Source organism: Seriola dumerili, unplaced genomic scaffold (genome assembly GCF_002260705.1).
Source record: "Seriola dumerili isolate Sdu_G_001 unplaced genomic scaffold, Sdu_1.0 BDQW01000003.1, whole genome shotgun sequence".
Taxonomy (NCBI): Eukaryota; Metazoa; Chordata; class Actinopteri; order Carangiformes; family Carangidae; genus Seriola; species Seriola dumerili.
In genome coordinates this window covers 16,333,081-16,345,490 of record NW_019174258.1, presented here as the reverse complement: position 1 = coordinate 16,345,490, position 12,410 = coordinate 16,333,081, and the positions used below count along the sequence as shown (strand labels likewise).

The window sequence follows — 12,410 nt, the reverse complement described above, 5'->3', positions numbered from 1 at the left end:
TACGCCAAAAGGAATACACAGAAAAAACACGCAGACATATTCTCTTAGCAGTTTCTCCATGATGTATAAAAAAATTAATTAAAAGTAAAAAAGTAAAAAGTAACCAATTTAATGCAAACTAAAGAACTGGATGCAAAATTAGGAGCATGACACCACTGTATTTTTACTTGTTTAACGATTACTAAGCTGTCTATTTAAACCTCTCTTATAATGTTGTATTTCTTTTTCTGTTTTTTATAATCTATTGGAAATCATTTCATTGTGATTGTTGCAATGTTCAATAATGTCCAAATAAATAATCCCAAGAAAATGATTTCTCTAACACATTTGAAGAGTTTTGTCTAATGCGATGCGTAACAAGGGAACACAGCCCAACGACTTGGATCACCAGTTTACATGTTTATATTTACATAAAATTGAACACACACCGGTATGATGCGCATCAGAAAATTGTTAATATAGCCCAAAATAATAACACGGACAATATATTAATATCATCTTATATGCATTGTTGGTAATTCTTAATTGCCGTAATTGCAGCCTATTACTAGAGATGCTACTAGATATATCAGCCAGTTTTAGCCTTTCAAAGATATACATTGGCATTGGCATCAAAACATTTTTCCTTTTTGATTTCTATTCCAAACTTTGATGAGTAAAAATGCACAAACCTGAACTTGACCCAAAGAAATATTAAATTGATAAAAACCCTAAATGACCATCACAATTTCCCAGAAGTCAAGGAAATGTTTAACTGACCGACAGTCTCAAAGTCAGAGGGATTCAGAAAAAAGCAGCACATTAAAATGATCAATGTGTTTGTGTGTTAATGTTCTATTGACTGACAAACTGATTCATGTAAAAATGACTTTGAGACAAAGACAACACTATAATTCAAATCAGGAAGATTAATCTGCTCAGAGAAGAAACAAGACTGACTGAGCATTTCCTGCTGGCTTTCACTACCTTTAGTTTTCTTTACATGCTGCAGTTTGATCTGTATTTCATGAACCTGAAATCATCTTTTTCCTCTCTAAACACGCAACCCTCATTAGATCATTTCACCTGTCATGTTTCACATGCTCTTACACCAATTGGATCTGGGTGACGACCAGCTGGAGATAATCCTTCAATGACACAGCGTTCCCACAACCCTAGGTATCTGGTCTGAGGTCAACACACCTAACCTTATTACCATTCCAGCGGAAACGGTAAGGCTGATCACAGATCAGGCTAACTTTGTCCTCCTCTGGCTACAGCAGCAACAGCAGCAGCAGCATTAGCCATGAGTTAATTCTAACTGGGTGTCATCACTGGATAGAGGAGCTGCACGTAGCTCTCACTGCACGCTCCCGCCAAACATCTGAGTGGGTCACTACATTACAACAAGCGTAACATGCAGGGGGTAATAATTAAAGCAATAGGTTTGTGCCTGGCCTGGAGGGTTTGGTGCTGCTTCCATAAAACAGAAGACTCTCCTCTGAAGTGACTGACAGAGCACTTTGTCTTTAAACTATAGAAAGAGGCAGGATTATGTTTCGTCTTCTCACTGTGCCCTTCTGTTATCTGACAGGGTTATTTTCTCATCTGTTCATTGTTCATTCTAAGAACACCTCATCTCAACACTCTGTATGCAGCCAAGGTGCTAATAACCAGCGAATTCTTTATTTATATTCGATTTTCATTTACATTGCCAATGAAGTGACACAGAGCGTGAGGTAGAGTACGGTTGACCTGTTTTCATATGGAGGTCTCTGAAACTCAGATACTCTGTCCTCTACACAGGAATAATTACTTTGCCACACTTTCCCAATGTGGACTGATCCTTTGGGTGTTATTTTCTCTTACCTAAATACTCATCAACTCCTGATAATATTAGCCATATAATGCTGAATAATGATAACTTTAAGACATTTTAACAGTGACTACTTAATTCATCTGTAATTCATTTAATTTATTGCACTGGCAGTTCACTGGCTCCATATTGAAATTATTACCTGCTTTTTTGAATACAGCCTAATTATCAAGCTCATTAGAAACAAAGTATTAATGGCAAGATGGTTAAACATAATTAACTGTAGTTACACTGTCTATTGTCTATTAAGGTACATTAATACAAATTTAACTGAGATTCATGCTTTTCTCTGTACAAGCCTGTTCCAGTAAATTCATATGAGCAATCACCATCAGGACCATCATCAACTCACTACACCAAACTCTATTTAAAAATATAACAATTTATATTTCCTTTGTTTAGTCTGAAACACACAAAGCACATAGAGCTTCACATATGATTTGTTGAATATTGATTTCTGGTAAATCGATAAACACGTGAACCACCAAGGACCACGTATTTCGATTCAATCCAAACTTTTATAACTGATTCCCACAATTCCTCACTTCCCTCTGAGGTAAATGATTCAGCCAACAACAGGAGTATCATTTCTCAAAGTTTAGATATTATTCAAATATGTATTGGTCGCTGTCACAGTGGGAAGATGCCGGATAGCAAAATGACTTTAAAGGAATGAAATGTTTGTTATGTTATTTCCTGTACGCACATGAAGGCAATGGGTAATGCCATATAGTCAAATTGGTGTATTTTTAAATATGCTTTTGCATGAAAGCGGTACATCCCGGGGCGAATATATGTAGCGTTATAAACCATTTCTATGCAGTAAGGAATCAACAGGCGATGGACGGAGAAATACAAATATAAACGACGCTGTCAGCCTGCTTCTCTTTCATGACAACAAATGCTGAAATGTCTCCGATGTAACACATAACATATGAAGGGCAATGCGGTGGAGCAACGATATGCAAAATAACCTTTTGTATCACAGAGTGAGGAAAGCAAAGGGTCGGCGAAACGAACACATTAGCCTAGCCTAACGGAGATGAACAGGAACAAAAATACAACCACAAAGGGGCATAAATGCATAAAATGATACAACCAAGTCGTTTTGACATTCAACCACATAAGTAGTACTACATAAGCTGTGAAGAATAGCTATGTTGTCAACGGCGGTTCGGTGGGGGAAGGGGGATGGATGCTTGAGCCAGGCTCCGGCGGCCTGTCGGCGCTTCAAACCCTCTTCAGCAACGGTCTAAACAAAACCCTGCTTCTTTTTTTGTTTTCTAGCTAGTGTTAGTACCGGCGCTGTCTTCACCGGCGGACTGAATATTGACTTACCGGACGGGTTGACCGCGGCGGGAGTTGCCATGTTGCCTCAACGGAGGAAAAATAACAGAACGGCAGCGATGGAGATGACGCACAATACGGCTACAGAGCCCCCGTGAGAGACCGTCTAAACTCCGCGGGATTGGCACGCAAGGCTCGGTCCGACCGCCTCACATCCGTTAACGCAGGGTTAAAAATAATCTGGATTCCAACAACCCAGCGAAAGCCTGTGTCTGTGTGGAATATATATAAGTATACATACACACACACATATGTAATGTATGTTAAAGGAAAATTTCTCCAAGACCAGACTTAATAAAATGCAAGATGTCTGAATGGTAGCACCGCGAGATTTTAGGGTTGCTTGAATAAATTAATGTTATAGTCCGACTGGTGCGGTGATGAACGTCATGCAAATATTTGTGGCGTTTTGAATGCAATGCTACATAGAGTATAAAGTTTGCTTTGCTCTTCAAGTTGTTTTGTGTTAATAAACAACTTTTAAATACTCACTACACTATTCGGCCCTCTGTCACCGAGCCGTCCAGTTGTGGACCACTCTCCTGTCCACTGAGCTGCTGGAGCAGTGTGGAATAAGTCCCTGCTCAGGCCAACATCAGCAGCAGCCCTTCAACAGTTCATCTTACAAGACCCAATGTTCTATCCAGTTTTCTAAGATGTCTGCCTAAAAATAGAGTACTATACATTAAACTGAAAATCATTTTTAGATAGATAGATCCCGGTGGGTTCCTGCAAATACACAGGATCAAGTACAAAAGAAATGAGAGGTAAATAAATAAATAAATAAATATATATATGTGGACCAAAGTATAATATATATGGACCAAAGTCCAAGGGTGTTTGGATGAATGATAGAGATGCATTAGAGTCTGATTGCTGTAGGCAGGAATGATTTTCTATGACGTTCCCTGACGCAGCAGGGTTGTATGAGTCTGTTGCTGAATGTGCTCTTTAGTTTGTCCCCAGTTTTATGGAGGGGAGGGGTGACATTGTCCATGATTTTCAGCAGTTTAGCCTGAGTTCTGTCCTCAACCTCCTCCACTGTGAGCAGCTTCAGACAAACAACAGACTCCTCCTTCTTAATGACTTTATTCAGTTGCATTCCCAGATACTTTTAGGACTTAAGGATATCAACCTTAGTTCCACTGATGCAGACTGGAGAGGGTGGGGACTTATTCTTCCTAAAATCTTCCTGAAAGTGCTTATAAGGTCCTCCATAACAAGATATTAGTTCAGTAACAGGCTAGTAGCTAAAGCAAAATGCAGTTTTTAAAGTATTTAAAAGTAAAAGTAAGTACTCATCATGTGCCCACTGTCACTGACCCCTTGTAGAATAATGATGCATTAACATGTAAGCAGTGTTGTAATGTTGTAAAAGGTCTAGGTGAAACTAGACTATACATGTGGGTGATTTAATCCATAACAATCCATCATATTTTAAAAAGCTGATATCTTCATGTAAACTCCCAATGTGAACACTAACTAACAACTATAGCCATCAAATAAAAAAGGACAGTATTTTCTTCTGAAAGGACGTAAAAATGGTTAGCCTATAAAATATATACTCACATCTCTTAAGATTGTACAATTGAGCAAATGTTAGTTTCTACCTCTGGTTTTTATTAATTGTTTATTAGTAATAAGTTATTAAGATTGCTTTATAAGACATGAATAAGAACAACTTATGAGTTGCCAGGTTGTGAAAATGGTAATATGGCAATGGTAATTAATGGTGGTAGTCCATTAATATAGGTTTCACACCTTCCACTAGCCACAGCATTAGTCAACTGTATATCAACCGTACTTACAACTTACAAACCCTTTGTAAAGGGCAATTTATTGGAAAGAAGGGCTATTATTTTATTTTATTTTGCATTTGACCAAGATGAAACATATTCAAAGCCAAAATAATCAACATAATCATATTAGGAACTGGACTAAAATCCTGTTTACCAATAATAGTTACACTAAAATCTGAGTACATTTCAAGATTAAAAAATCTTGAAAAATGTACTCATTCATTTCTCATGACTGGATTATTCTGTTAGCTCCAATATAGTTAAATCAGATCATGCTCCAATACCATAGATGATGTTTAAATATCCTTACAAATATCTACTCAAGAAGAAATCAGCTAATTAGAAATTAAAAATTACAGAACAATTTAAAATACATGAAACTTTATACTCTCAAAATAAAACCAGGTCTGAATAAGATAATTAACACTAAATACCAATTATGTATCGCAAGAAAGCAGAGTATGACCCGTTTTGAACTCAGACATACTGGGAAATGGGCCAAAAAAAACCCAGTTAGATAAATACCAGTTTTAGATCATTTTTTATTCATCACAAGGAGATTTAAACAAACAAATGTCCGTCATCAATTCTCCCTGATCTGAGCTACTTGGCACAAACTTGCTACAACAGAAAGATCATCCAGTTATTAACAACACTTTATTGTGGAATAAACTGCATAAAGTTGGCCACTGGGACTTTTTAATATCCCATCAAACACCCTTATGGAACAATAATCAAATTTTAATTGGAGGTAAAAAGGTTAACTGCAGAATATGATGAAACATTTTGGATTTATTCCAAATACAGAGGCAGTTGTAAACTCTTTGGAATTACCTGCATATATGTGTAAAGCTGTCTTGAAATATGATCAGATGTTCATCAAAATGACAAATATCAACAAAACAAATCTATTTTAACTTATAACGCACAAATCATTGTAGACGGGTTGTTGTTGCTGTGAAAATGGCTGAGAGTTAATGAGGAGATGAACAATAGGAAAAGTAGTTCTTGTTCCTAAAATTGCACAAATTGCAGAAGTAATGAGTGGAAATGTTTCATTTAGCCGACCTCAAGAAGGAAACCAGCCAGTCAGCTCAGAGTGCAGAGTTAGCTGTTAGCTTCAGTGATGTGGTCTTAGCCATGGGTTTTTATGAGGGCTGTGGATGGTTTTCCTCTGAAACTGCAGGAATAAACAGCAGTTTTAAGGTCAGACAATTCACACTCTTACTGTGTGCTTAAGGCTGTTCATTGCTAAGCCTCTGTGTTTGACCTTTAGAGTTTCAGTTTGGGGATCGGTGCCATAGAGGAGCAGATCTGACTGCTTTGGAGGGAATTTATGTTTGGAGGGAAGAATTTCTGTTGATTATAAATATGGTGTCTGCTATATTCTGAAGAAAGAACAGGATTTCTATACACTCTAATGTTATAAATATAATAAGCAGAGTTAGTGCACCAGTGCTCCTGACTCAGAAAAAATGTCAAATATTTTCCATACTGTGCTGTCACTTGATGCAATAGTACAGCAGGTCATTTCTCTCTACCTCTGGAGCTGACTTTGTGTATAGCCATGTTTAGCATATTCACTGCTACTGGCTGCAAAAGATGTATCACCTTAGCCGCCAGATGACAGACGTCTATAAAAGGTGGAAAGGTTTTGTGTTTCTTTTTCTGGAGCCATAAAGCCGTGCACAACAGGCTAAACGATGAGGCAGTTGTGGCAGGCGGCAGGTTTGGAGCTGAGGTTGGCTGCAGCGTCTGTACACCACATAACGTGACTGAACGATCTGGCAGAGAATAAAGAGATGAGCTGGGCTTAAACACTGCTGCAGGGTGAGGAGTTGATTGACAGATCAGGAAGAACAGGTGAACATGAAAACTGAAGGGAGCTGGAACCAGGAGGCCACGCCCAGCTGACACACAGACACAGAAACAGACTGGCGACAAACAAAACACATTAGGGAGGGGGAAAACAAGGGGAGAAAAAGGCGAGTGAAGTCTAATCATAACAGCATGTGGCTAAACAACCCAGTCTCACAGCAGTTTGTGAAACAGTCATGGACTTTAATCTATTGATCTGTACACATAGATATGAATTTTCAATTTTTTCATGACTGTCAGCGCAACAAGGACAAGTCCAGAAATTGCTTTTGAAAACTCGCCCCTATAGCAGGCATTTTCATCCAGCACTGCAGCAGCAGCTCGTGATGAGTAGGTGTTCTCAGTGCACAGCAAAGAAAGACTTCTATTGTCAACCAAGGCCAAAACAAAGCTGAGAAAAAAAGTAGAATTCTTACTTCTTCTGAAATGGCCTTTATAAAATTACTGGTTCTCCTAGAAGTGGTTATAAATAAGTGGACTGTAGTGATATTTCCAGCAGAACGTTGCTGTTGATAGTAGACTACCATTAGTATCACAGGTGTCTTCAATCTTATAATCAGTCATTCAGTCGAAATGGAGAAAAATACTCATTGTGCTGTTTGGTATCAAACAGTGTGCACTGAACAGGGACAAGAGAAAGAAGAGAAGAAAGTTGTCTGAGGAGATAAGGAAGAAAAAATGAAGCTTTCAAAGGATGGAGCACCATCCCCACAGTGAAACATGGAGGAGGCTCATTTATGTTATGGGGCTGCTTTGCTGCATCTGGCACAGAGAGACTTGAATCTGTGCAGGACACGATGGAATCAGATCACCAAGGTGATCTAGAGAAACATGCTGCCCAGTGTCAGAGCTCTGTCTCAGCTGCAGGTCATGGCTCCTCCAACAGGTTAATGACCCAAAACAATACATCTAAAAGCAGCCAAGAATGGATGAGAAGAAAACACTGGGCTCTGAAGTGGCCTGTTATGAGTCCTGATTTTAATCCAACTGAACATCAACGAAAACATCTGAAACTCGAAGGCAATCATCAGACCTGAGAGAACTGGATCAGTTTACTGAAGAAGACTGGACCAAACTACCAGCTGAGGACTGCAGTCTCATTAAAAGCTCCACAAAGGGATTGATTGCAGTGAATTGTCTTTAAAGAGAGTCCCGGTGTGTTTGTCCACGCCATTTCCATTTGTTGTATTACTTAAAATGTTTCATCAAAATCAAAAGCAACGTGTCTGCTCTACTAAATATGAAATAGAGAACACTATTACTATTGATATTATTTACTTTTTCTCAGTTTCATCAAACATGGATAATCTTTAATGTTTGATTAAGAAAGTAATTACCATTGTAATTATTTTAATTACATGACAAGAATAAGGTATGGGGTCTGCAATACAATGTGTGCTTGTTATTTCCTTTTTACTGTTTAATTACACAGTAAGACAAATTTTCCCAATACAGTATCTGTAGGTATCCAGCATTTACATGATTATTTTAAGGCATAATTTATTTCTCTTTTCCCATAAAATACCCAGGTGTTTCTCCCTCGTTCTCCACAGTGTTGATTGATTGTCAGTAGGATTGATTGTCAGTAGGAACAAGTAACTAATTCATTCATAGAGCAAAACTACACTCAAAATTACAGGGTTTTATAAAGTTTTACCACAAAAGCTAACTGGCGTCAGACGTTATCAAACCTGGAGTCCAAGCACTGAAACAAGAGTGAAGCCGTGGGTTAGAGCTCCTTTTGAGTTTACTGTTCACAAGAAACATCTGCTGATGTGAATCATGCCTCACAAAAAAGAGACCTCAGGAGACTGATGATCAAGAAATGTTGGTTTGAATAAAGATGAAATGGTCAAAAAAGTCATCTCAGAGTCATCTGGACAGTTTGCCAGGGGAAATGAAACCCCAGGTTTATTGTATCTTCCAGGATAATGTCAGTGTGGCTGTCCACCTGCTGAAGCTCAGCAGAAACTGAGAGATGCAGTAAGAGAATGACTCTCAACATCGAAGAAAATCAGATGACAGGATGACTCAGTCAGAGCCCAGACGTTAACCCAGTAGAGATGCTGTGGAATGAGCTGACGAGAGACACTCACATCAGACATGTCTGAGCTGAAGCAGTTCTGCAAGGTTCTGTTTGAGGTTTGAACCAAAACAGAGGACAGTTGAGAAAGGAGACAAGGAATTTACAATAATTTCCTGTATCTGTGTCACATGGTTTCTCCACCTCCCCGCCCCTTTAGGAGACCAGCAGCAGGTCTGAGTCTTTCCACTCCAATGGGAGAAGTGAACGTGATCACACATTATGATTCTTTCACTTTATAGTCACTGAAATAAATATTGGATCCATTTTTCACAAGCTACAGAGCTTCAGAATATTCTGACATTAAAATGTCATTTTCAGACAGATCAGGAGAAATTTAACTTCATTCGAGACCTGTCTCTGTCTCAGTAACAAACTCTCACGAGATCTAGCAACAGATCTCTCTTCTCTCTGTTGGTTCTGTTTTCACTGCTGCAGTAGAGCTGCTGTAGCTTTCCAACCACAGGCGTTTAGGAGGATATGTGAAACCATGAATTAAAAGTTGAAACTAACCAAAAAACTTGTATTTCTTTGCTTAATAACACTATTATTGTTATTAACATTTAACTGGTTTTGGAGGGAAGTGTTTACCATTTCTTACCATTGGTGCTGGTTGTAATGCGTCATGTTCTGTTAGAGTATCTTTGGTCAAAATCAACTGCAGTGTGAGTCCACAATAATGAAGAATATGTCACCCAGTGCAATAGTGTGGATCACTGATGTGTGTCAATAGTTTTCTGGCAGCAATGGAGCTCTGTGACACAGAGGAATGAGAGATATCAGGCTTTGGATACACAAACAAAACTTGTTAGTAGGATCAGTTCATTGTTGGTTTTGGTCTTCTCATGGAATTTTTTGAGAATAAGTAAAATATAGAATATCACCAGACTTATCATTTAATTCAGGTTTAATTCCTATCTGGACCAAAGCAAATCTTAATTCTAACCTTTATTTAAGGTGCACAACATTTGGTTTGGTTATCTCTCTATGCTATAAAGATACAAGCCCACACATCTTTAACGGTTGACAGTTCAGCAGATCTGATGCCGTACACACTTGCTGCATCTTGCTTGTGAAACACACAGGCAGCTGCACACATAGGGAGCGAGCGTGGATGAGTGCATCACTCCGCTCTGCTTAGTTTGTGGGGCTCAGTATGCAGAGAGGGGATGCAGCAGCAAGCAGTGACTCTCACCCCTCCGCTCTCCATCTATCTGCCCCCTTCCTCCCATCTGCCTCCCCTCTACCCAGCCTTTCCATTAACTTGCCACGCTCCCACGACTCCTCACCTCCCTCTCTCTCCCTCTCCTCCCTCTCCTCCCTCTCCTCCCTCTCCTCCCTCTCCTCCCTCTCCTCCCTCTCCTCCCTCTCTTTCGTAGCAGTTCCTCAGTGCAGACCGGGAGCTGTCCTACCTTCAGCAGCCGTGCAGGATGTAAGAGAAGCAGGTAAGAAGCCCTCAGATTCCTCCTCTCTCTCTCTGGCTGGCTCTCTTTCCTTCTCTGCACTACACAGGCAACAGTTCTCCATTTGTTAGTGGACGACGTGATAACGGGCTGCTATGATCTCAAGTGTCTGTGTGAGGATTTTCAGCAGGCATCTAAGAGGTTTGAAAGTGTGTATAATGTTCATTTGTGTTTTGAGCTAATTAAATTTGTGCAGTGGAGTGTGGAATCAGTAGCAATAGATACTGACTGTAACTGTAATTTTTCTGGGCTGTTGTTTCTTGAGTTTAGTTGTGTTAGAGACAACATTACATCCCATATTGGATCTGTCAAACGCTCCAAGACAGGAGAGCGGAGGGAGGTGGTTTCAGTGTGGTATCTTCAGGCAACTTCCTGCTGATTGTGCAGCTCCACTGGGACATCACAAACACATTATATTCCTGATTAGAGTGATTAGTTTGCAAAGTATAGAATAGGATGTTATACATTCATTCAATTCATTTGGAAATAATAAAATATGCCCATTACAATGTCCCGGAGCCCATGGTAATGAGTTCAGTTGTCTTGTTGTCTGACCAATAGTCTAAAAATATTCACTATCAGAGAAAAGCAGACTTCTTGCAATTCTCTCAGAGGATATGCTAAAAAAAAAGGAGCTTTGGTGTTTACCTGTGATAAATGACTTGATCAGTTCACCAGTAATCAAAAAGACTGACGTTTAATTTTCTGTCTGTAATTGACAACTTGATTAATTTACTGTTGTTAAGTAATTGTTGCAGCACCGTGTTCAGCCCCTACAGAAAATCAACAAATTCTCCAAACTAAATGAAAAGACATTTGTCTCTGTCCTTCCAAAGGAACCCATAGTTTTCTAATCTGAGAACCCTTTGCTTAAAACTGCATTAATTTTAAAAAATATTAATTATTTCTATTTATTCATTTATTTGCACAGCATTTATATATCATCACCTTATAAAGTTGTAATGGTGCACATGTTAGAAAACAGTTGAGACACGGAGCAGACAAAGAGCAGATTTCTAATGCGATGCAGAGCTGAGCTTGACTTACCTTCCATGGGACAGCTTAGAGAAAAAGATGACTGAAGCAAATGTAACAACAGGCACCACACAGTCTGAATGAGAGAGTTTGAATCCAGCAGTTTTATCAGTGCAGTGTCTGCACTTTAATTTCCCTCCCTGTGCAGCATCATTAAATATCTTTTTACAATTCCAAAATTATCTGCTCCAGTCAAACCGTTTTTTAAAGGAGCTTTAGCAGGAGGGATAAAAGGTGAACAGAGACTGGGAATCAGAACTGACAGGTTTCTGTTAATGTCATGCTCTTCTAGAGACTTAGTGCCATTCATTCATTCATTATCCACACTGCTTATCCTGGCCAATCCCAGGCGGCACTGGGTGAGGGTGGGGGACACTCTGGACAGGTCACCAGTCTATCACAGGGCTGACACACAGAGACAAACAACCATTCACACTCAAATTCACACGCCAGTTAACCTGCATGTTTTTGGACTAGTTCAAACCAAGGTCAACATGTTGGCATCATGTCTGAATAAGCACCCTGGTCTCTTTTACATAAAAGCCATACGACATTCTTACTGGTAACATTTCTATATCACTTTCAATAGGGCACAAATCAGTGCTATATGGTTAATGTAAAGACTGCAGCAGCACCAGGTAAAACAATGCAGAGAGAGGTAAAATGAGCATCTTGCACTGACTCCTAAGATCACTGTAAAAATGTGTATTATCACATTCTTCCTCAACTTGTACTTGTACAAACAAAATAAAATCAATTAAAAAAACTAAGACACACAGTGAAAGATCCAGTTTCAAGTTGCTGAGAAGCTCATTCTCAGATCAGTATATAAAAACTATTTTCCCCTATACTGTGATCACGGCAAAAGAGATAAGCCCCCCCAACCCCACCCCCACCCCCACCCCCACCNCAGAAGGAATCTGATGAGTGATGGGGTTTTGATTCCTGGT

The 12,410-nt window shown here is 39.3% G+C and overlaps 1 protein-coding gene across 2 annotated transcripts in view; it reads right to left on the bottom strand.

Moving 5' to 3' along the window:
• arnt2 (aryl hydrocarbon receptor nuclear translocator 2) overlaps nucleotides 1-3,494 on the bottom strand; it is a 73,017-nt gene extending 69,523 nt beyond the window's left edge. Inside the window, exon 1 of one of the 2 annotated variants that reach the window (XM_022740185.1) lies at nucleotides 3,194-3,494. In XM_022740185.1, coding sequence (XP_022595906.1) covers nucleotides 3,194-3,224 — 31 coding nt within the window. In that variant the 5' untranslated portion in view covers nucleotides 3,225-3,494. The remainder of the gene's footprint in view (nucleotides 1-3,193) is intronic. The other variant, XM_022740179.1, reaches the window with a different exon arrangement.
• Between the last annotated feature and the right edge of the window lie 8,916 nt (nucleotides 3,495-12,410).